At 39.5% G+C, this 25,849-nt stretch overlaps 1 protein-coding gene across 3 annotated transcripts in view; it reads left to right on the top strand.

Moving 5' to 3' along the window:
- POLK (DNA polymerase kappa) overlaps positions 1 to 25,849 on the top strand; it is a 33,814-nt gene extending 7,965 nt beyond the window's left edge. For 2 of the 3 annotated variants that reach the window (XM_053409270.1, XM_053409271.1), the window contains exons 2-15: positions 746 to 915; positions 1,676 to 1,795; positions 3,666 to 3,818; positions 5,197 to 5,328; positions 6,637 to 6,790; positions 8,618 to 8,740; positions 9,856 to 9,980; positions 18,194 to 18,360; positions 19,342 to 19,374; positions 20,533 to 20,626; positions 21,436 to 21,607; positions 22,844 to 23,716; positions 24,176 to 24,227; positions 24,552 to 25,849. In XM_053409270.1, the coding sequence (XP_053265245.1) occupies positions 781 to 915; positions 1,676 to 1,795; positions 3,666 to 3,818; positions 5,197 to 5,328; positions 6,637 to 6,790; positions 8,618 to 8,740; positions 9,856 to 9,980; positions 18,194 to 18,360; positions 19,342 to 19,374; positions 20,533 to 20,626; positions 21,436 to 21,607; positions 22,844 to 23,716; positions 24,176 to 24,227; positions 24,552 to 24,636 (2,418 nt within the window). In that variant the 5' untranslated portion in view covers positions 746 to 780 and the 3' untranslated portion in view covers positions 24,637 to 25,849. The remainder of the gene's footprint in view (positions 1 to 745; positions 916 to 1,675; positions 1,796 to 3,665; positions 3,819 to 5,196; positions 5,329 to 6,636; positions 6,791 to 8,617; positions 8,741 to 9,855; positions 9,981 to 18,193; positions 18,361 to 19,341; positions 19,375 to 20,532; positions 20,627 to 21,435; positions 21,608 to 22,843; positions 23,717 to 24,175; positions 24,228 to 24,551) is intronic. The other variant, XM_053409272.1, reaches the window with a different exon arrangement.

The raw sequence follows: 25,849 nt of genomic DNA, 5'->3' as shown, positions 1-25,849 counted from the left end.
GATGGGGGCTGAAGGTGAAATGGGGTGGAAAGCAGGGCTGCAGAATAGAAGATAAGTGGCTTCAGATATGGGATTGGGAAGTTGAAAAGCAAACCTGGTAGTTGCATGGGGTGGGAAGGGGAAACTCAAGGGGAATAGCAGGGGGCTGGCAAATGGAGTGAGCGGGAGTCCAGCTCCTAATGTGTGCTGTAGAACCGAATCATTACAGCACTGAATACACTTTTGAACATCCATAGAGCAGCAGCAGCCACTATTTCACACTCACAATTCTTTGTAGCGAGGTTGTTGTCTCCTGATGTTAATAACTGCTCACCACAGCTGAATAGTAGGGAAGAAAGGGCCAGACTTCAGAGCACTGATAGCTCTGCTGAGACTGCCACAGTAGCAGAGGAGTTGCCACAGCCAACAGGGAGGGCATCCACGGGCCACATAAAAAGGTTCTCCTCTCTTGTACTGTAGCATTATGATGTGATAATGTCAGTACAGTGGTACCTCAGGTTAAGTACTTAATTCGTTCCGGAGGTCCGTTCTTAACCTGAAACTGTTCTTAATCTGAAGCACCACTCCTGCTGCCGCTGTGCCGCCGCTGCACGTTTTCTGTTCTCATCCTCAAGCAAAGTTCTTAACCCGAGGTAGTATTTCTGGGTTAGAGTCTGTAACCTGAAGCGTATGTAACCTGAAGTGTATGTAACCTGAGGTACCACTGTAGTACATCTAGCAAAATTATGCAGTTTATTTTTTTCAGGGCAAGAACTGAGAATCTGTTCACTTGGTTGTGCAATGGAAAATGCAGATAAAGGCAATGATTCTTCCAGAGAGGGACTTCTGCTTAGACTGGGCCTCAATGATAACAAAGCTGGAATGCAGGGGCTGGATAAGGAGAAGATCAACAAAATCATAATGGAAGCTTCCAAGGTTTGTTTGTATAAACTCTCACAAATGCTTTAGCTATTCACAGGTATTGATTACATTCAATAAAAACTGTAGGGTTTTTACTAGCATGCTTTATTGTTTAGTGAAGAAGGCAAGGTATCCTCCACATCCATTTTTTGGGGGGATGTGATCTGTGTTAAGAGAATATGTCTGCAGGCAAGTACTGACTCATCTTTAATCTCTGTGCAGTGCTTATCAAATTTTAGGCACACTGTAAATTAAAATGAAGCTGAATTATTATTTCTAATCAGTGTGACATGCCAAATAATTGATTGCTTTTTAAAATTGCTGTCTTCTGTGCAAATTTTGAATATTGTGCATGTAACACAGATGTAATGTTGCAATGCCTATGAAATGTTGTGTTTGGTAACATTATGCTAGCCTAGTGCAATATTTATAACATTTTACCATGTTGCTCAGTGGCTTATCAAAAATAACGCATCATCACACAAACAAAATGTGTGTGCAAATTAATATTCAGGCAGTGTCTTTTGCTGGTGCTCTGAGTATCTTCATATAATTTTTATTGAGTGACTCCACTTTCACCTTAATTTGCTGCTAACTGCTGTGATGTCTGGCATCCTGAAAGCTGGTGTAACAAATACTGGGGCTGACTAAATTTTTAAAATGTGTTTTTAATGTTCTCTATAACTTAAAAATAATTATGTAAGAATTATATCAAACTGCACTAGACTAGATAAGGCTAATGATGGATATTAAATAATTTAAATCTATTTTGCAGGGTTCTAAATTTTATGAAAATGAGCTGAAGAAGGATCAACAAGTTAATGAGCGAATTGAAAAAATCCTGAAATTAAAAAGTAAAGTAACCGACCAACAGCTTATGAAAGCACAGATAAAGGTAATATGTATAAACTTGATTCATTTAAGAGAGGAAAGTATTTTTAGGCAACCCATGGTATTAGCCTCTTATATAAACATGAAGTTAAGATTACTTTTGACAAAGCATTACCACTTAAATAAATAAAAGCTTGTTTGATAAACCTGAATGATATGTGAAGCAATCTCTTGACCAAACTTAGTGTGCATACTTCTGAAGTGCCTCAACTCGTCTTTCAAGTCTGCTAACCTTCAGCTTTAATGCTCTCAGAAGCTATTGTTGAATTTCTATTCTTGTCATGGTGGGAGTGAGGAGTGAGGTCAGTGCATACCTTCCCAGCAATCTTGACCATTATGACTGAGGGGAAAAAATCTGTAAATACCAGTGGTTTAGATACAGAAAAAGAAAAATTTAGGTTCTTTAATTTTATTTATTATGCAGTGCTGGGAGCACTTTGGAATTGGATTTAATAAAATGATTTGGTAATTCAAAAGGAAAACAGAATAGAAAAACTGTGGGAGAAATTTATATTATTGTTCCTCCTTACTTCAAAAGCTACTACGTATCTGTGATTATATTCAAGATCTTATGCTCAAATTCATATTGTTGGTTTTTAAATATGTTATATATTATCAACAAGTAGATTTATGTATAAATTTTCCAATCACCCAAAGTCCATGATAGGAAAAGGAGGGTTCCCCTCCCCTCAGCTGAGCAAGCCCCGAGGTCCTTGCTCCTCACCCGCGGGACCTTGGGGCTTCTTTGTAAGGTTCTTCTGGGGGGCAGGAAGGCTCCCACCCCCCAGCTGAGCGAGCCCCATACCTCTCCAGCTTGCGCTTGAGGCATTGGGGCTGACTCAGCTGGGTGGGTGGGAGCTGTTTAAAGATTGCGGGTGAAACCACCACTGCTCCTGAGTCCCTCTGCTACCAGTGGCCCAATGTTGAAAGCGGCACTGGTAGCAGAGGGACTCAGAAGCGGCGTCGGTTTCACCCACAATATACCGCCAGGTGAAGCTGCCATCATGGTCTGCCCCTCATACTGGTCCTGGATGATGTATCAATACACCGCCAAGGCCTAATTCAGATGCATGGCTTATATTCACAGAGTGCCATCCATGTAGTATTGTGGGCCCAAGGTTGTGGACCTCCCTTCCTGTTCAGGTCAGACAGGTCCTCTTCCTGTTGAAGTTCTGCCACCTACTGCAGGCTTCTTTGTTTCTGCAGGCATTTTAGATGAAGCTTTAACCATCCCTCCCCCCCACGTTCAATACTGTATTTCTTGTACACTGCTTAGAGACTATTGTAGCTAAGTGTTACATAAATTGCTTAAATAAAATAAAATAGCCATACTAAGTTTATATTAGAGCTTCATATGAGTTACTCTGAGCCCTTCTTTTCCCCATACACAGAGTGCAAGATTGGTACCATAATTACCATATGCATGTGCACCATTTTCCCATGCCACGATAAACAAGCTAAAAGTAGCATAGAAGTCACGTGGTGGTTGCTTCGTAAGACAAACCTCAGTGACTTGGAACATTGATTAGAAGCTGTAATGTCATTTATTCCACATCATTGCAAACTGAATGATTTGTAATGGCATGGGGAGGTCATGAATCAAGGCCCATTATGTCTTTACATTGTTTATCTTTATGTGTAAAGCTGTAAAGCAGTCCTAAAATAGTTAATGTCTAAAGTGCCAAAGCTATTCTTATAGTCTTGGCCAAATCAGATACTGTTTTCCCGCACAGCAAGATTACCAAAATATCTTTTCCATTTGTCTCTGTATATTATATTACTTTCCTTTAGAGTGTTATATTGATAAGAATCATTGTATGCCGCAAGAAAATTTGTCTAATTCTATCTAATTGTATATATTTACTTATGTTCAGATGGATAAGCTTGCAATGAAGTTAGATCAGAGCCGTGATCTTAGCTGTACCATTGTACACATTGACATGGATGCCTTTTATGCAGCTGTTGAACTGAGAGACAATCCTGAATTGAGGGACAAGCCCATAGCAGTGGGGTCAATAAGTATGCTGGTAAGGTGGAATATACGGTAACATTTGCTACAATTCTCTCCCCCCACCTCCCAATTTTTCCAAGTAGCTTGTTTCTAAACTTGTGGTAAAGAAATATTCAAGCTGAACAGTTAGTTCAGAAAACCATGTTCGTTTGTTTATTACATTTTAATCTCACATTTTCCCTCAGCAAGTTTAAGGCAGTATGCATGGTTCTCTCACCACCATTTATTTTCATGAAAACCCAGTAGAGTAAGTTAGGCAAGAGATAGTGACTGGCCTAAGGACACCCAGTGAGATTCATGGCGGGTGGGGATCAATGTACATAATACTGGCTTAAAACATAGCTAGGTAAGTCACTCTTTTTCTCAATTTGGACTGCTGCTGGTTTGGGGAAAAAAACCACATCAAAACACAGTGTTTCCTAAGGAACGAAAAGACAGATACAGGATAGGTGTGGATTTTGGCAGATGTCATGTGTATACCACTTACCAAATCGGTGGTGGAAGTACACTGAATGCATAATAAACAAGAGTGTGTATACGGCCATAGTCAAACAGTCTAACTGCATCAGGGGAACCCTTTTTCAGCCTAAGTACTACAAATCTTTCTGGGTAACCTTCCAAAGGCCACAAGACATTTGTGGGGGGGGCAGTGGCAAAAGTGGGCAGAGCAACAAATGTCACTTTTACCTTTAGATGGTGGGCTTGTTTCTATACAAAGCCACATGCCCCTGTTAGTCCTCCAGCTGAACAAGCAAGAGGCACGTTCAAGGGCACATTTCATCCAGGCCAAAATAGTAAAGGTGCAAAATAGATTCTGTGAGGAGTGTGGCCTGGGGAGTAGTCTGAGAGCCAAACAGAGCGGCATGGAGGACCACATTTGGCACTCAGGAATTAGGTTTCCCATACTGGCTCAATATATTGGTATATGTAGGTACACTCGCCCCCTTTGAGCTTATATTGCACTACTGGTTGGAACTGTTGCATTTATGGAGTTGAACTTACTTAGGCCAGATCCTAAGATACTAACAGAATATTTCTAAAAATGCTTAGTTAGATCTCCAGGTCAGCTGCAACTGGCCATCTTTTTTCTTTTGCCCTGATTTTGGTGATTCTACATTTGCCCAGGGACTCAGCTATACAGCTGCAAATAAGACGTTTTAAATGTGTGGTAAAGTGCAGTATATTAATGTGACACTAGATGGCGAAAGTGAGCTATGCAAAAATAAATGAATTTTTCAAAAAGTTTTTTAAAAAAGCATTTTCACAGCGTTTTTTAAATATATGTGTAGATTCCACCCAGCATACCTAATGAGTTACTGTATTCTGACCGCAATGTACAAGCCATTTAAAATGGCTTCAGTGCATGATTTTAAAGTATGTCTTGTCTTTTTAAGTCCACTTCAAATTATCATGCCAGAAGATTTGGGGTACGTGCAGCCATGCCTGGGTTTATTGCCAAGAAACTCTGCCCACATCTTACTATAGTGCCATTAAACTTTAAGAAATATGAAGAAGTAAGCAAAGAGGTACGTAATTTCTTTCCACAGCAGAATGCACATAGATTTAGAGTGCAATCCTAACCCCACTTACCCAGGAGTAAGTCCCATTCAATTCAGTGGGACTTGCTTCTGAGTAGACATAGTTATGATATCAGCCTTGCTGATTTTATTTTGTTACACGTGTTCCTTGAACTGCAAATGGTGATTGTTAAGCTTCATGTTTTAATTAATTAAGTTTGTTCTGGAAAAGTAAAGTGTTAAAAATGCCGTTATAGTTTGATAAACATAATAGTTTGGTGGGGCACATGCGGGTGGCGCTGTGGTCTAAACCACTGAGCCTCTTGGGCTTGCCAGTCGGAAGGTTGGAGATTCAAATCCACATGATGGTGGTGAGCTCCCGTTGCTCCGTCCCAACTTCTACCATTCTAGCAGTTTGAAAGCATACCAGTGCAAGTAGATAAATAGGTACTACTGCGGCAGGAAGATAAATGACGTTTCTGTGCTCTTTGACACTCATCATTGTGTCCCATTGCACCAGAAGCAGTTTTGTCATGCTGGCCACATGACCTGGAAAGCTGTCTGTGGACAAACACCAGCTCCCTTGACCTGAAGTGAGATGAGCACCACACCTCATAGTCTCCGTTGACTGGACTTAACCGTCCAGGGGTCCTTTACCTACCCTTTACCTTATAGTTTGGTGGGAAGGAGGAGGGAAAGGTACTTCTTCCCTCCTCATCATTGGATGAATTCCTCCTAACAGACCTAGCCTTAAGATAAGGAAATTTATTTCCTCAATTAGCACCTCCTAATAATGTTGTATTGAATAGCATTCACATTTGAGATTAGCATTCTTTTCTGTCAACCTATATAAACTCTGAGAAGAAATTGATGCTTACTTAACATACCCCTATTCTCTTTTTAAATGTGAGGAAACCATTTTCTTCCTTTAAATTTGAAGAAAATTTGTTTTGATTTTGCAAGTAGCAAAGATCAACCAGTATCTGTCACTTTATCTTTGGTGTATAAATCTCATCTTAAAAAGAGGTTCACACACAGTAAAATAATTACATTCACACATCTGAGTAAATAACTTTACATTTATTTCTAGCGAGGTTGCTCTAACTGTGAACCATATGCAGTACAAATTTGGAAAGTCAATAAATTATTTATGATTTAAAATTCTTCTAGTATTGATCAATCATAATGGAATTTTAAAAGAATGAATGATACAGTGTTGGTATTGACTGAATGCATGGTACTTCAAATGATGTTTTAAAAAATTGTTTTTTGCTATAGCAGCACAACTTTACATTTTTTAAAATTATATTTACCAAGGTTAGGGAAATACTTGCTGAATATGATTCCCACTTTATGCCCATGGGGCTTGATGAAGCCTACTTGAACATAACAGAGTACTTAGAAGAAAGAAAGAACTGGCCTGAAGACAAAAGGCAGCATTTCATCAAAACATACAACTCTGCTCTAAATGGTAAGCAATTATCTGGAACTGCCAGACCAAAAGAACATTTTACCTTGCTTATATATATTATGACTTGCTAAGTCAGGAAATCATGTGGCTAAATATTAGTAGTCATTATTAGCTGCTTGCATGTAATGCTAATCTTGAAGCAATTTAGTTGAAACACTTTAGGAAATCACTAGTGAAGTTTCCTTTTTAATTTTGCAATTGTAATTAAACTTAGTGGAATTAATGTTTTCAGAAGTGGGGAGTTGCAGCCATCGTTAAAAGAGCAATAGTTTGCCGACAAGTCTCATGGTGCTAATTTTCAGGGTATCACTTTTTCAAAGCAGTGTTGGCACCCAAGTGAACACTGCATAGAAGCAAATGTCACAACCCCCATCCAGAGCAGCTGCCTGGGCTCTGACTTCAGTTCAGACGAGGAAGGCCTGGCCAGATTAATAAGACCAGTGGCAGCAGCAGGAGGAGATGCTGGAAACTGATACAGGCCCCAGCACCATGACCAGACCTAGGAGTATTGGACTGTAATACTTTGAGTCACAGCCCTTTGAAATGGAATTTCCAGAGTCTGTACCCTTGAAGTTTTGTTCCTTAGGAAACATCCATCTCCGCACTAGGGACTTTGCACATCCCCATTTTGACCTGTCAACACAGTCATTGAACCTGTAGGGAATTGGCTGAGAGAATGGGAAATATTAGGCTCCAGGCCAAAGGTTTCCTCCTTCAAGATATTACATTCCTCAGCGAAGGAGCAGAGTCTGGGAGAGGTAAACCTGGCGCTGGATTTGATTGGCACAAGTTGCTCACATGCTTCTCTTCACAGTGCTGCAGCTGTCAGGCCCCACATTGCCCTATGAACTTCTTATCAAAGTTGAGACAAGTAGTAAGCTATGGATCAATAGTCTGATGTCACAGTCTGGAATTCCAAGTGAATTCTTGAGGCTATTCTGCACGAGATTCCCCATTTCAGTTCAGTTGGTGGCATAATTCATTCAGAATAGGTTATTTCCTCACTGTATTCTTGCTTATGCTAAGCAGCTGATGAGCATTGACCAAGTGTTTAATAATTACCAGGGTGACACTCCAACTGTACACAATGTATCATGTTGCCCAACAGCTTCAGTTATAACTGATGAGCAGGTACTCAATCAATTCTTTACAAAGTTTTCTTACAACAGGTACACTGGTCAAAACAGTTGAGAAGCATGTTATTAGGTAAACTATTCCAGTGTTTTTGTGAGCCACTTTGAGCATGGTTTTCCTAGAGAAAGCACCATACAGATGCATGATGATGCTTTTTGATATGTGGGCTTAGAGTGAATCCCATTGTGAACCTGAACTGAAAGTAACTAATACCACATAAGAAGTAAATGCTGAAAGGGTGTGTTTTTTTTAATCTAAAGAAGTATTATCTATGTAAATGTACACAGTTTTAATCCATGCAATTTTTTTATGTTGCTCATCTAAATGCAGTAAACATACTGTACTCCTTTGTTGGGGCAGGACTTAGTTTTTCCAGCCTTGGGGTAATTGGCAGTACAGTAATAACAATGAGAATTTTTTGTGCTGTTTGTAAAAAATATTTACAAGAGCTTGGAAAATGGAGGGAAAAGGAAGGTGACATTTACTTTTTGTGTAAGGGAACTAGCAAATGAGATTAGTTTTGCTTATAGAATTCTGATAGCTTCTGACCCTTTTTATTCTGAGGCAAGCAGAATATAGCAACACGTGATTAATCAAATTGGAGTGAAGATACACATGACTGTTCATCAGTCTTGTTTGATGTTGATACTCTGATGTATAAGCAGATTGTTCAACTTTCTGTGCTGCACCTAGAACAACAACACCAACAGTCAACAACTCAGATAAAGCCAGTTGTCTTTGGAGCATCAGCTGAGGAAGTGGTGGAGGAAATTCGCTTTAGGATTGAACAAAAAACAAGACTTACTGCCAGTGCTGGTAAGCAAATTTATATTTATATTATTAGAAATATTTTAAAGTTCCATAATACTTCTCTAGTACATCTCAAGAGTTTAAAAGTAGATTCATAAGACCTTTGTTATGTGAAGAAATGCACAGGTTCTGTTTACAGAAAAAAATAACTGACATAAACATAATGACTTGCTAAAACTGCTGTATCAGAGTCATGTGCTCAACCTCAATAAATGAAAGTCCTGAACTCTTCAGGCTTTAACCAACAACATAGAAGCCTTGCTATTAAACTTGGTCTACTTTGTAATGGCATACAAAGTGGTATAGTGAGGTGAGTGAGGAGGCTGCGGCCCCAGGCACATTTTTTTGAGGGGTCATGACCAGGCACAACCATGACAGGTTTGTGCATCAGAGCCTGACTCCGACACGCAGGGAAGTTGTAGAGACTGCTTCCTCGCGTAATGACCCAACGCTGCCAGCCAGCCGCAGCTCCATTCCCAGGTCAGGCTGGACCCAGGAGTGAAGAAGATGAGAATTGGTGGCAGCTTTGCCCCCCCCCCCCCGTCCTCCCCTGGCTGGGCTACAACGTGCAAGTGCACCCTCTGCGCCCCTTTGCAAGGTGAGCCACAGCAGGCTCCCTCTCCACCCTGTTGATCTCAGAGGCATGCACTGTGCGCCTGCCCCGAGTGGCGGTAGCATACGCTGCACCTCTGGGCATACACACTTCAACAACCTATTAACACTGTTCAAGGCCAGATTAAGGTGGTTCGGAGCCATATATTAATGTTCTTCTTCCTGTTCCTTTCACATTCTTGTGTGTTGCTGGGTGTGGGTAGGAAGGTTTTAGTCCAGAAACTTTACAATGACAGCAGAAAAAAATGCAGCTGTTTTCTTACGTGTGAACTGCTCAATAGACTTTGGATGAATGGCGGCATACATACTTAATTCCATAGGACCTGTTACAGTCAAACTTGTTAGGATCTGCATATATATTTAAAAACAAATTCAACCAAAAACAAAATGATTATTGTTTACTACACAAACCTCATCATAACTATTTCTAAAATCATTAGCAGCAGAAGTAGCAGGCTGGCGTTTTGTATTTGTTTCACGTTTGTTTGTTGGTTTGCTTGCTTGCTTAGGCATTGCTCCAAATACGATGTTAGCAAAAATGTGCAGTGATAAAAATAAACCGAATGGTCAATATAGAATCCCCCCAGAAAGAGAAGCTGTGATGAACTTCATCAAAGATTTAGCCATTAGAAAGGTGAGCTGATTTATTTATTATCCAGTGTTGTCATCCTTATTACTGCTGGTAGACTTGTTTACTGTCTTAAACTCTCTTTGCATCTAAATTTAACCCTTTACTATTTTATACTTTAATGAAGTATGAACTCCCATATAAGATTGTGTGCATTTTGTTGTAAAATTGAATGCTTTCTGGGAGTAGGGAATGGATGCTCCCAAAATACACTGATAACATTTAATTTTTGTATCCCTTTCCGTTTGTTGTATTGGACTTGAGCAAGTGAAGGTTTAGGCCAAAGTTTGAGTGAACATTCAAAACTTCTCAGTTTCTAAGGGGCATGTGTGCCATCCATGGCTTCTTGTTAGATCTTTTTTGGTTGAGGACTTCCCACATCAGGAATATACTAAAGATACCTGTGTGGATCTTGCTGGGAAAATGTGACCAACACCTGTGGTGTTTTCTGTTACTATTTGGTAAGCAATATAGTAAATGCCTTGGGAAACTCTTGGCCCTTATAACATCACTGGAGATGAGGAACACGGTATACTGTGTCTGTCATTTAAATAATAATTTACACTTGGACACTGAAAATGCTGTGCTATGACATCACAATGTGACTAATACTCTTATATCTTCCAAAGAGTAAGATTCCTTTTACTTGCTGTGATGGTGACCTGTGATTTTGAGGACCCTTTTTTAATTTAATAATTTGATCCGTAGGTTATATTCTTTTCTCTATCCAGAGCATGAACCAAGAAAATCAGAGCTGTTAATATTTTCATTTTTTGTTGTTTCATGATGGTGCTGTTGTTTATGAACTCAGACTTTTCAAAAACTGCATTGAGTACTTTGCTAAGAAGTGCTATAAAAATCTGAGAAATATGAAATAAGACAAACATTTAGGGTAGCTCAAAACAACAAGAATCAGGTATGACTAGTTATAATACCTTTTATGTGATCAGCCAAAAAGTTACAAAGTGATCAAGCTGTGAAATAACTTTGCATATAGGTGAAATTTATTAAATATGCTTTCTGCCAGCATGTAATACTATCTAGTTTGGCTTCTGTTTATTCTATCCCAATGTGCTATATTAAACTCTGATTTTGCTAATATAAAGATTACCACTTTTTCTTTGCCTTTGCTCTCTACCTTACAAAGGACTTTTGTGTTCCGATTAGTTTTAGAGTAACTGCTGCCAAAGAGAGAGCTGCATTGTTGTTCTTTTTTGCCCCAGTAGTTTTGATGTAACCTCAGATCCTTTTCTGCATTTGGCACATATGCAAAAATGTTAAAATGTGAGTGGGAGGTACTCGTGTTGTCATTCTTCAGGGTTTAGCTCCCTCCCCCAAGTCTCTAGAAGTTAAATCCCCAAAATGGGAAATAGATATTTTTAAGGGCGCAAAAAGCATACACATGGAATACTAAAACACTATGCAGTGCAGTGCTTTTGCTAATGTATTAGGTTGGCTCCAGGGAAATAAATGCCCATGTCTTTTTCTGCACCTCTTTCTGTTCCAGCCACCACCACCCTGTTCCAACACCCCTGAAAAGCTGTTTTCAAGGGCTGTAACACAAGTGGCCTGGGGGAATCACTGAAAAATGAGGTGAACAAATATTTAGTGAATGTGCTGCAAGGCTTTGGAGGACTGCTTGAGAGGAAGGACAGGAAAATCACCTGCTCTCCTCCTTCCAAATGTGTTTCTCTGTTTCCAACCCATTATGTTTTCCTAGTACAACTGTAACCAAAGTAACAATCATCCTCTTGTCTTCAGTGGAGGATAAAACTGTACAGAGCAAATGAACACTGCAAGCATTTAAGAGCCTTCTGCAATGTGCTCATAGCAGAGGGATGCAGCTTGCAAAATAAACCTTGCATGTGGAATGTGTCTGTTTTCATCTGCAATGTTGGAGGGTATGCTAACAGGTTGGAGAGGGCTCTAGGCAGACTGAGTTGTGGACTCCCTCGTGCCTACCCCCTCCCCAACAGCAGTGGGCAAGTCCCTTTTCCTTATTCTTTATGTGGAAGTGTGCTGCAAAGCACTGGCTGAGCCCTCAGCCACCCATCATAATCTTCCCTATAACATCCCTGAAAAAAAGAAAAAGTGATGTCAGTGGGCTTGGTGGGCCCTACAATTTGCATGACCATGCTGGGTGCCGTCATCAGATATATGTACAGTAGTACCTTGGTTCTCAAACTTAATCTGTTCCGGAAGTCCATTCCAAAACCAAAGCGCTCCGAAACCAAGGCACACATTCCCAAAGAAAGTAATGCAAAACGGATTAATACATTCCAGACTTTTAAAAACAACCCCTAAAACAGCAATTTAACATTAATTTTACTATCTAATGTGACCATTGATCCATAAAATGAAAGCAATAATCAATATACTGCACTATAAAATAAATAAGACAGTATCGTAGATGATAAAAATTAAAATTATTATTATTTTTTACCTGCACTGAAGATAGTCATTGTTTCGATGGGGGGCTTTTATCCATTTCCACAGTCACATAATCAATCAATCAATCAATCAATCAGTAGCTGAACTGGGTTCCACACAGTCACAAAAACAAATTAACTGACAAAAACGCAAAATAAAATGGAAAAACAAAAGCACCAAACTTAATCCATTCCAGAAATCTGTTTAACTTCTGAAATGTTCAAAAACCAAGGCGCAGCTTCTGATTGGTGCAGGTGCCCCGGAAACAACAGCCGACAGCCTCATTGGACGTTTGGCTTCTGAAAAACGTTCGAAAACCGGAACACTTCTGGGTTTTTGCCATTTGAGAACCATGGTTTTGAGTACCAAGGCGTTTGAGAACCAAGGTACCACTGTACTAGCATAGTCTACTAAAATCTGAAGTTTGGGCTATTATCATTAAGCTCAACAGCATTGTGTGTATGTCTCCCCCAAGCTGTCTGTTCATTTGTTTTTGCTTAATGTTCAGTCTGAAGAAGCTGGCCCCAATAAAGGTACAGAGATCAAGGGCTTCTATAAAATATTCAGCTTCCAGAAAGCTGTAGCCCTGAAACCTCTTTTTTTCCCTTTCAATTTAAGCACTGATATTAATATTGCTCTTGGAATTATGCTGGAGTTGGAACACAGTAGAATATATGCATTTTATAAAGCATAAAATTTCTTAACTATCTGAATGCACATGTTTTACAGTTCAGCTGAATCTTCTAGCTCAGGGGTCACCAATGCAGGATATTCGAAGGCCTTTTTAGGGTCTCTGAAGCAACCCGGGGTGTCTGTAAATTAAATTGCTTCTCTTTGTTTCAGTCTGTGGAGTGGCTTTATTGATTGTGGGAGGGAGGGAGGGAGTGGTGGCAGAAGAAACAATGGCCATTTGTGGAGCAGGCAGAGAGCTTCCCCCCCCTCAGAGTTTGGGAGCAGTAACAGGGATTGCTGTATTTGCTCAGTGATTTTTTGCCTGCTAGCCACATCAAGGTTGCAGTGTGCAGTTGCTTTAGCCCCACAGAGATTCCCTCTGCAAAGTCTTGGGGTGAGGAGAGAAGGAGCAATGAGCATCACCCTGTTTGTTCAAGGAATGTTATCTCACCAGCCAAGTGGAGCAGGCAGTTGCTTAGCCCCCAGAGGGTTTTTCAACAAGGGGTGAGGGGAGAAAAGGAATGGCGGGGATTCCTCACCAGCAATTTATTGCCCACCAGCCACATGGAGCTGGTAACAGGCAGTTGCTTATCCCTGCAGAGTGGCTTAAAATTTTTAATTTAAGTGGCGGGTAGGAGTGATAGAAATTGTCCTGTCCTCTCAGTAGATGGGCATTCCTCAATGTGTGTGTGTGTGTGTGTGTGTGTGTGTGTGTGTGTGTGTGAGAGAGAGAGAGAGAGAGAGAGAGAGAGAAGGCAAGTATGTAAATAACATGTGTGTATATCTGTAGTCTGTACATGTATGAGACTAAGGAGGAAGTTTGTGATGTGTGCTCTGTGTGAGAGAGAGAAAGGGGATGAGGTCTGCATATACATGGGCGTAGCCAGGATTTATATGGGTTATATGGGGTGGGCAGGACACCCACCCGTCATCATCCTCTGTCTGGCTCTGTCTAGCAGATTCAGAATGAGATGTCTCAACAACAGTTTTTAAAAATTAATTTCTTTTAACCACAAGTGCTCAGAAAGATCTGTCAAAATCTTTCTACAATTTTATACTTTTAGTCCCCTTCATGGATCACTGCATTGCCGTGGCGAAGGGGCTTGAATAACTCAGAGAAGCTATGAGCTATGCCGTGCAGGGCCACCCAAGATGGACAGGTCATAGTGGAGAGTTTTGACCAAACGTGATCCACCTGGAGCAGGAACTGGCAAGCCACTCCAGTATCCCTGCCAAGAAAACTCCATGGACAAAGACAACAGCCATATAAAAGTTATGACGCTGGAAGATGAGCCCCTCAGGTCGGAAGGCGTCCAACATGCTACTGAGGAAGAGCGGAGGACAAGTACAAGTAGATTCAGAGCTGATGAAGCAGCTGGGCCAAAGCCAAAAGGACGCTCAGTTGCGGATATGCCTGGAAGCGAAAGGAAAGTCCAATGCTGTAAAGAATAATATTGCATAGGAACCTGGAATGTAAGAACCATGAACCTTGGTAAGTTGGATGTGGTCAAAAATGAGATGGCAAGAATAAATATTGACATCCTGGGCATCAGTGAACTAAAATGGACGGGAATGGGCGAATTCAGTTCGGATGACCATCATATCTACTACTGTGGGCAAGAATCCCATAAAAGGAATGGAGTGGCCCTCATAGTCAACAAAAGAGTGTCGAAAGCTGTACTGGGATGCAATCTCAAAAATGATAGAATGATCTCGATACGAATCCAAGGCAGACCTTTTAACATTACAGTAATCCAAGTTTATGCACCAACCACTGGCGCTGAAGAAACTGAAATTGACCAGTTCTATGAAGACTTACAACACCTTATAGAAACAACACCAAAGAAGGATGTTCTTCTCATTATAGGGGATTGGAATGCTAAAGTAGGGAGTCAAGAGATAAAAGGAACAACTGGCAAGTTTGGCCTTGGAGTTCAAAACGAAGCAGGGCAAAGGTTAATAGAGTTCTGCCAAGAGAACAAGCTGGTCATCACAAACACTCTTTTCCAACAACACAAGACACGACTCTACACATGGACATCACCAGATGGGCAGCATCGAAATCAGATTGATTATATTCTCTGCAGCCAAAGATGGAGAAGCTCTATACAGTCAGCAAAAACAAGACCTGGAGCTGACTGTGGCTCAGATCATCAGCTTCTTATAGCAAAATTCAAGCTTAAACTGAAGAAAGTAGGAAAAACCACTGGGCCGGTAAGATACAATCTAAGTCAAATCCCTTATGAATACACAGTGGAAGTGAGGAACAAGTTTAAGGATTTAGATTTGGTGGACACAGTGCCTGAAGAACTATGGATGGAGGCTCGTAACATTATACAGGAGGCAGCAACTAAAACCATCCCAATGAAAAGGAAATGCAAGAAAGCAAAGTGGCTGTCCAACGAGGCATTACAAATAGCGGGGGAGAGAAGGCAAGCAAAATGCGAGGGAGATAGTGAAAGATACAGGAAATTGAATGCAGATTTCCAAAAAATAGCAAGGAGAGACAAGAAGGCCTTCTTAAACGAGCAATGCAAAGAAATAGAGGAAAACAATAGAATGGGGAAAACCAGAGATCTGTTCAAGAAAATTGGAGATATGAAAGGAACATTTTGTACAAAGATTACCATAATAAAAGACAAAAGTGGAAAGGACCTAACAGAAGCAGAAGATATCAAGAAGAGGTGGCAAGAATACACAGAGGAACTATACCAGAAAGAAATGGATGTCTCATATACCCCAGGTAGTATGGTTGTTGACCTTGAGCCAGACATCCTGGAGAGTGAAGTCAAATGGGCCTTAGAAAGCACTGCTAATAACAAGGCCAGTGGAAGTGATGATATTCCAGCTGAACTATTTAAAATTTTAAAAGATGATGCTGTTAAGGTGCTACACTCAATATGCCAGCAAATTTGGAAAACTCAGCAGTGGCCAGAGGATTGGAGAAGATCAGTCTACATCCCAATCCCAAAGAAGGGCAGTGCCAAAGAATGCTCCAGCTACCGCACAATTGCACTCATTACACACGCTAGCAAGGTTATGCTTAAAATTCTACAAGGAAGGCTTAAGCAGTATGTGGACCGAGAACTCCCAGAAGTGCAAGCTGGATTTAGAAGAGGCAGAGGAACCAGAGACCAAATTGCAAACATGCGCTGGATTATGGAGAAAGCTAGAGAGTTCCAGAAAGACATCTACTTCTGCTTCATTGACTATGTAAAAGCCTTTGACTGTGTCGACCACAGCAAACTATGGCAAGTTCTTAAAGAAATGGAGTGCCTGATCACCTCATCTGTCTCCTGAGAAACCTCTATGTAGGACAAGAAGCTACAGTTAGAACTGGATATGGAACAACTGACTGGTTCAAAATTGGGAAAGGAGTACGGCAAGGCTGTATATTGTCCCCCTGCTTATTTAACTTATATGCAGAATTCATCATGCGAAAGGCTGGGCTGGATGAATCCCAAGCCGGAATTAAGATTGCTGGAAGAAATATCAACAACCTCAGATATGCAGATGATACAACCTTGATGGCAGAAAGTGAGGAGGAATTAAAGAACCTTTTAATGAGGGTGAAAGAGGAGAGCGCAAAATATGGTCTGAAGCTCAACATCAAAAAAACGAAGATCATGGCCACTGGTCCCATCACCTCCTGGCAAATAGAAGGGGAAGAAATGGAGGCAGTGAGAGATTTTACTTTCTTGGGCTCCATGATCACTGCAGATGGCGACAGCAGTCACGAAATTAAAAGACGCCTGCTCCTTGGGAGAAAGGCGATGGCAAACCTAGACACCATCTTAAAAAGCAGAGACATCGCCTTGCCAACAAAGGTCCGTATTGTTAAAGCCATGGTTTTCCCAGTAGTGATGTATGGAAGTGAGAGCTGGACCATAAAGAAGGCTGATCGCCAAAGAATTGATGCTTTTGAACTATGGTGCTGGAGGAGACTCTTGAGAGTCCCATGGACTGCAAGAAGATCAAACGTATCCATTCTGAAGGAAATCAGCCCTGAGTGCTCACTGGAAGGACAGATTGTGAAGCTGAGGCTCCAGTACTTTGGCTACCTCATGAGAAGAGAAAACTCCCTGGAAAAGACCCTGATGTTGGGAAAGATTGAGGGCACAAGGAGAAGGGAACGACAGAGGACGAGATGGTTGGACAGTGTTCTCGAAGCTACAAACATGAGTCTGACCAAACTGCGGGAGGCAGTCGAAGACAGAAGTGCCTGGCGTGCTCTGATCCATGGGGTCACGAAGAGTCGGACACGACTAAACGACTAAACAACAACAACAACAATACTTTTAGTTAAGTATTTTTATTTATTTACTTGATTTTGGGGGGGGGAGCTGTAGCCCCCCCAGGTATGCCTATGTTCATATATGTTCAGTCTGTATGTGTGTGTTGTCTCTGTGAGTGTAAGAGGGAGGGAGGGAGGGAGAGTGGTGTCTGCATGTATGTGTGAGAGACAGACGGATGTATGTATTTGTGGTCTGTGTGTCAGTGCGAGAGGGAGTTAGTTTGGTGTGGCCACCTTGTATATCTTTTCTGGTACTTGGGAATATTGTTAGCAGCAAAAACGTGTGTGTGTGTGTGTAATCCATATTGTGTAATCAGAACAAATTTACTGTGTGCAGGCGGTTGTTCGGGGGGGGGGCATGAAGCAACAATGAGTGTGCTTGCTAGTTTTATGTTGTGCCACACCCCATGGCAACCATGTTGTGACTGGTGCCTACACTATCTTCTTAAAATGCAAAATGTGCCAATGGATCCGAAAAGGTTGGTAGCCGCTCTTCTAATTGTTTGAATATTGGTGATTGTCCAAATGTCAATGCAGAAGAATGTAATAGGTTCGCCACCCATGGACAGAACTCAACAGGGCCATATAATTATTCATTATTTTTTTTTTAATGTTACGTTTTAAGTTAATGAATTAAGCACATGTTGCCCTTTTCTAATTTATGTTAAGTGCTCCAAATCTCAGAACCTTGTCCACTATTAATCACTGAAAATAACTATGACTGATGAATATTCTCACTTCCAGAGCAAAGGTTTGTAAACTATGGTTTCATTGTTTTCCTGGAAGTTCATTGTTTTATTAGTGTGCATTAACTCTCTTCCAGGTGCCTGGCATAGGAAAAGTAACAGAAAAAATGCTTAAAGCTCTGAACATTGTGACTTGTTCAGAACTTTACCAGCAGAGGGCACTAATTTCTCTTCTCTTCTCTGAAACATCTTGGCGTAATTTCTTGGAAATCTCCCTTGGTTTGGGTTCCACCCATTTAGAAAGGTACTTTATGTGAATGGGTTGTGTTTGTTTTAGATGCTTTCTAAATCTTTTGTTAGCTTGTAACATTGTTACATAAAAGGAACAAAGCCAATAATATGTTTCCTCTAACCGTTCCCACAGTATTCTTGAGCTTGAAGTCTTTCACAGCCCTGCTTAAGATCCTTAACTGTAAAATAGCAACATACATTTATATCTTTTTAAAATAGTGGGTTGTGTCCAATGCTGTCCATGCACAAGCAGAACAGATTTCCACTTGTTCAGTGGGACTCTCCCTCTCCTCCTCCCTGCTCCCCTGCAGCCACAAAAATCTGCTCCAGAGGGTTGGGGGACCCTGTGGAGCAGGGGTCAGCAAACTTTTTCAGCAGGGGGCCGGTCCACTGTCCCTCAGACCTTGTGGGGGGCCGGACTATACTTTGGGGGAAAAAATGAATGAATTCCTATGCGCCACAAATAACCCAGAGATGCATTTTAAATAAAAGGGCACATTCTACTCATGTAAAAACACGCCGATTCCTGGACCATCTGCGGGCCGGATTTAGAAGGCGATTGTACTGGAGTCCGGCCCCCGGGCCTTAGTTTGCCTACTCATGCTCTGGAGCAAATATTGGGTATGTGCAAGGGGCTGCAGAGTAGAGGAGAGGATGGTGATTTCTGCTTACACAGTGTTGAATTCTGCCCAGCATCTTTCAATGAACGAAACTTAGTTGGTGAGTCTTCGTATGTTTTCAATTTTATTGTGCTCTTCTAAGTGCATTTTCAAGAGCACTATGAAACTGACAACTTACCAAAACGGGTGAAACTTAAATTACAGATGTTTTTATTCCTGTTGGATCATATCCAGCTATAGTGATTAGAATTTGGGGGGGGAGGGGCGACGTGGGGTTCTGTATATTTGTATTTGTAATAATGGTGATAAATCATTATATATAAATGTTAAATAAACACACCTGGACACTCACACTTCTTTTTTTCTTTTTAAAGGGATGGAGAAAGAAAAAGCATGAGCACTGAAAGGTATGTGCTCAATTGGCTTTTAGAACCTTTGTATTGATTTCACTGTTTTGTTGTTTGCCATGCCAAGCTCCTTTTGGGAGGAAGAGCAGGATTAAAAACCCACTAGGGTATATAGAACTAACATGCTTACCACACAAAATGTGGAGCTTCTTCTGCTTGAGGAAAAATAATTTTCGGTTTATTTGGTGATAAAAATGTGATTCTAGCATAAACAAGTCTTTTTCAATTAGGGAATCTGAGAACTGTACTGAAAGCTATCTTCTTTTGAAGATTAGTAATGCCATATAAAATGCTCATTACTGTTCCAAGAAAACTTATTGAGCTGTTTTCCCTCTATTTTATTGAAACAGTAACGAGCATTTGGTTTGCAGTTCTAATCTGGTAGAAAGAACAGTCTTCCAGAAGAATGCCTAGGTCTCCAATAGTTAAATGCTCAATTATGTTAGAATCACATTTTAATAATAATAAAAAACTCTCAGAAGTTTAGTTTTCCTTAAGCTGTTCAAGCATTTGTAAAACAAGATTCATAAGGCCTTGTGAGAATAATGGTGCAAAATCTCTAAGATTAAAAAAAAAATCAAGAGAAAATTACCATAATGGGTTGGATCCAGGCCAGTGGAGTTGTACTTGGGTCCCACTGAAATCATTGTAAACTGTTTAGTCATTATTAACTTGATTCCCACTAATTTCAGAGGAGACTGAGAGCAACCTAGGGTTGTCTTCAGTGCTGCAGAAGCAATGTTCTGTTCATACAACAGCATACCCCTTCCTCTCCTTTCCCTGCACAGTGCCAACATCTGCTCCAGGGGGTCCTCCAAACCTTTGGAGCAGATATTGTGGGTGCAGGGGAGAAAAAGTGGGGAAGTTCCACTGCAAAAAAACAGAAGTCTGTTGCATGAGCAGTATGGCAGTCCCCGGATGCAACCCTTAGTCAGGATCCAACCCAACATCATTTCTGACACTCCATTCGTTCTTAAGCCTTTATTATTTAGTAGGTGTTTATATGTTTGTTTGTGCAAATTTCTGCAGCTTAGCTTAAACCTTAATATTTTTATTACATGGATCAGTAAAAAAAAGGCCAAGTTTCTCTATGCTATTTGGGGATAGACTATTACTAGTCATTGCTATGATTATGATTACTTTTCTTTTGGCACACAGGACATTTAATGAAATAAGTGCTGAAGAACAATACAGCTTGTGTCAAGAACTTTGCAGTGACCTTGCTCAGGATTTGAAAAAGGAAGGACTTAAAGTGGGTAAATTTCTATAAAATGTCAGCACTCAGATCTTCTGCATCCCTTGTTACAGTATTTACATGGGATGTATTTTTGTTTTAGCTTTTTCTGGTAATATGAATTATTTATGCAAGAATTTGTTTAGCCTAAAGTAATTTTGTGTCTCTTAAAATCAATTCACCAAGTAATTTTGCATAGAACAGATATTATAGTAAAAGCTGTTAATTAGCAGAAGAAGGAACAGTAATGGATTGCCTGTGGTTTTGCTCTGGCCAAGCATATAATGTTCAAACATTTGAAGGGTATACCATTATTCCTCCTCATCTAATTCATAATAGATGCCGCCCAAGGCAAACATTGTCGTTGAAGAGACTGGTATACTGTATGAACTTCAGTTACCCTGCCTAATCTTGACATTTATGGCACCACAAGGAGAAACATTCAGAGGCGTCTAGTAAAAGTGAATTGTCGTAGTGGTACTATATGCTTATAGGAATGAAAACCCTACTTGAGCCCACTAGGAATTGAGCCTACTCCTGTTTGTACAGCCCTTCCCGTTTCTATTCCTTGGTCATATTAGAATGCGACAAATAGAGGAATGCAGATAGTTCTTTTTATTTCTATGATTGAACAAAATTAAGACAGTTGAATGATCAGTTGCTTGGCAGCCCCAAATAAGATGAAAAAGAAATGTCTGTGTAAAGTTAATTATATATAATTGTGAAAAGTGCAACGGCTTTGATTGCCTTATTGTTAAGCTAGATCTATAATTTCAGGGTATGTCCATTTCAGAAAAAAAGTCCTAAAATCTTGTTGGTTTTAATAGGCTAGAACAGTAACTTTAAAGTTGAAGAATGTAAACTTTGAAGTAAAAACAAGAGCTACTACAGTAATGTCGGCAGTTTCTACTGAAGAAGAAATATTTGCTGTTGCTAAAGACTTGCTTCGGTCAGAAACGGAGGCTGTGGCCCCACAACCTTTACGCCTGCGACTGATGGGTAAGTATCATTTTAATTTTTTTACTGATGGTTAGAATTCTATGTGCAACACAGGTATTGGATGGAAAAGGCTGTGCTGCTTATTGCACCTCTCTTCTTAATGTTGTTGGAAAACATCAAGTATTGATATTGTAGTAAAATGAATTGTTAGAATGTTTTCTTAAAATATAACATTGCATATTTTCTTAAAATATACATCATCTTCCTTTCAAACAACATTGGCAACAGATTTACTTGGTTTTCTAAAAAGGAGAAGTGTGGTGCTACAATGTGTATGAACTGAATCTACCAATGTATGCAAGGGAATTTTTATGCAGAATTTGATTTCCCTGAACCTCAGCTTTCACTTAAAAAAAATAGAAAGTATACCATCATGTTTAAGGAGATGCCACTGAAAACCTTCAGGCAGTGTCAGAAAAAGGCTACAGAATTCAAGAGATCAGGAAATTGTATAGGTTCGTGTCTATTGTTCATGGCCTTTGTTATAATACTTTTCTTCTTCCTTTTACCATGTAACTTGTTCTGCTGTTACTTGCCAAAATTTCCCAATAACACATAAATGCAAATACTGGATTTCCAAATAAGGCATGCTAACTTACCAGACTCTATTAATTTTTGCTGCATAAGACTTTCCTAATTGTGAGCACCAGGAACACTTTGAGTTTTAATCTTTCTTTCGTAAATATTAATATATAAAAATCAAAGATACCAAGAGAACCTTCTTACTTTATAAGAAATGTTCCTTTGGCATCATATATGTTGAAGTGCAGCAATGTTTCAAAAACTCTAAAATCCATGATTTTGAATAGCATGTAGATTTTAGGCTTTCATGGTGAGGGTTATTAAAATGATCTATTTGCAATAGTTTTTTCCAATTTATATAGCGTATCAAGACTGTAATTCTGGTCCAAATTGCATATACAGTGGTACCTTGGTTTAAGAACAGCTTAGTTTATTAACAACTTGGATTAAGAACGCTGCAAACCCGGAAGTAGGTATTTTGGTTTGTGAACTTTGCCTTGGAAGCAGAACATGTTCCACTTCCTGTTGAGTGTGCTCCATTTGTAAATTGAGTCCTCCGCTGCTATGGGAAAGCACGCTTTGGTTTAAGAACGAACTTCCAGAACAGATTAAGTTTGTAAACCAAGGTACCACTGTACTTAAGTTCTATTCATTTTGATGAGATTTTAAACTTTGTTGCCATTAAACTATATGCTGCATATTTATCATATTCAGGTATACGGGTATCGGGTTTTCTAAATGAAGAAGAAAAGAAATATCAACAAAAGAGCATTGTTAATTTCCTAGAGCCTGGAAAACATATCAGTACTACCAGGCTCTTTCCTAGGAAATCGGAAGAGGAAATTTTCCCAAATGCTTCTGAGAAGGAGAGTTTTTTCAATAAAAAGCGAGCTACAAGACAGCAAACTAATCAAGCAGCTTCTTTAAACATGTCTCCAAACAAGCAGAACCTGCAAGATATGAAGTCATTAGTGATGTCAGTTGAACCAGCAGAGAATAATGGTGAACATCAGATCTTCATTTGTCCTGTTTGCTTTGAAGAACATCAAGATAGCACGTTAGAGGCATTTAACAGGCATATTGACAGGTGCCTTAGTGGAACGTTGGAAGAAGATATTACAGATAACAGCAAATCATGGGAGAATACAACTGAGTTGTCTGTAAACAGGGAAAAGAAAGAATGTCAGAAAGATAAAACAAGTAAGCCACAGATTGAAGTACAGTCAGCAGATATAGTTGATAATGCTACAAACAGAAGCACAGACATTTTCCCTAAGCTGCAAGATGATGAACACAGTAGGGAGAGTGAGTGTAGCCATTCTAGTAACTTTGGATTTGATACAGGTGCAAAAAAGGATTTTTCCTCTAATGTCTTATCTGTGGAAAAAGAAGAACATTTTGAAGAGCCCAGTTCTTCGGAAATTAAGTTGCCATCTTTTCCTGATGCTACTGAAAACAAGGTTTTAGTTTGCCCAGTCTGCAATTTAGAACAAAAAACAGCAGACCTTGCTCTCTTTAACAGGCATGTGGATGTTTGTTTGAACAAAGGAATTATCAAGCAGCTGACAGAAGAGTCAAAAAGCCTCGGTGAGTATTCTGTTTATCACTCATTTTTTTAAATGCAAAATATATTTTGAACACATTAGTACCATAAATATGGTGCAGCAAATTAATTCACATTGGTGTTTGCAAAGGAGTTGGCCATAACCTGTTTTATGAAGAAACAGGCTTATTTTTCATCAGAAAAAATAAAAGCTGCTTTATGAACTCTGATGAACTTAGGATATATAAAGATATAAAATAAATTATGCCAGGTTATTGATTTGCCCATGTTCTCTGGAAGTTATGTGATACATCAATCCTACCTAGGGTGAGGACCACCTAGAATGGGAAGTTTGCTTCCCATTCATTATGAATAACCCTTAACTACCTAGTATGGTAGTTCCCGTCCCCAAACTCCGGGTTCCCACTTATCATACAAACCTCCTGCAGAATCTATTATTGTTTTCAATTAAAACATTGTGAATGTTCCTCATTTTCCTTCAGGAATCTTGGACAGAGGACAGAATAGTACAAATTTCACAGTAGGAAAAAAACGGTAAGCTCTGTGTAAACATTTCTTAAAGTATTTAGAACAGGGGTGGGGACCCTTTTTGATGCCGCTGACCAAATCCTTATCAGGTTTGGCTTCAGAGACCAAATTTGGCAGGTGAGCTGAGATGTTTACCTGCCAGTTGCATTACATCTCCATGGTGTCGCATGCTTGACTGGTGGGTTGTCAAAAACTCTTGCACAACTTTGCAAGTCTCCCCAATCTCTCCCTTTAAACTCCTGAACTCAGAGGTTTAAAGGGGGAGCATGGTGAGACTTTAATTAATTTAATGGTATGTATTTAATGGTATGTGTTTTTCTTTCATTTTAGGTCTGGAACAGTGGTTCCCCAGTCGACATCTAAAAAAGCCAAGTCAAATAATTCTAAGTGTACTATAGAAAGTTTTTTCAAATGAATACTATTTATTTTAAGGACATTTTCATCACTGTTAAAGTACAATACTTTAGATATGAAGTACATTGCTCAGGATTATGCAGGCTTAACATTTCTGTAAAAATGTTATAGACACTTTTACACTATTCAGATCACTAATTTATTATCAACTATTTGCCTTACAACAACACTTCATATTTTGACTTCTTTAAAAGTCATTTTCATAGCTTTGATAGAAAAGAAAAAATGAAGGATTGAGCTTTCAGTTGGTAATGAACAGATACGCTTCATAAATCAAACCTTGTTAAATTTGGGCTGATGATGATTGGAGCAGTAATACCAAGATTTAAGACTTGGTTCACCTTCTGTTGTGCTATACAAAAAGTTTATTGCAGGCAGTGATGAAGTTGTAGTATATTTAGCACCCTACATTCAAACACTTGAAGTATCAACCACACACACCAAAATCCTAACTCCTGTTAATTTAAACAGGAGATCTGATCTCTCCCTGTAGGCAGTCAGAACTTCATGTACCATCTAGACTAGGCTAAATTATCTTAATACTAACTCTGTACCTTGGATATGGGGCAACTACTATGCCTCATTTGAATGAGAAGAAAAAGATTTTTTAAACTTGTTTACGGTTATCAATATCCAAGAGCCCTTGGACAGACCTAAATTGTACTGTTGGAACATTTTCTGTTCTGTGGCTTTGTAGAAACTGTTTTCAGTGCAATTGTCCAAAAGGCTCTGCCTTCCCGAATTAATGATTAAGAAGGCAATGCACTTAGTGAAGTCAACTAGACTAATTCAGCAAGACTAGAGCAGTGTAACAGATTCACTGTAATAAAAACAGGGTAGGAAGTTGTATAATCAAATAAATCCAGCCTGTGTGTCTAATTCTCCAATAACTGATCTCATAAAGATATGATAAATGATATTTAGCTCTTAAGTGAAGGAATTTTACCAATCAAATATTAAAGATTATGAAGAGAAATGTTAATTTCATTTGTTTACATTTTCCAAACATTGTAAATGGTATATATATTTGTGTTTATATAAATTATCAAATGTTTTAAAATAATTTTATACACAGTATATTCACAATGTAATATATCTTCCAAAATAAATCTAATATAGAATATATTTTCCAAAACAATTTGGTCAGACTTCTGTCAAGTTTATCATAAAGTTGCTACTCTCACTGTAATGCAAAATAAAGTGGCTTTGTAAAA

The sequence above is a fragment of the Podarcis raffonei genome, chromosome 11, assembly GCF_027172205.1.
Source record: "Podarcis raffonei isolate rPodRaf1 chromosome 11, rPodRaf1.pri, whole genome shotgun sequence".
Taxonomy (NCBI): domain Eukaryota; kingdom Metazoa; phylum Chordata; class Lepidosauria; order Squamata; family Lacertidae; genus Podarcis; species Podarcis raffonei.
This window is presented reverse-complemented; position numbering and strand designations above follow the sequence as displayed.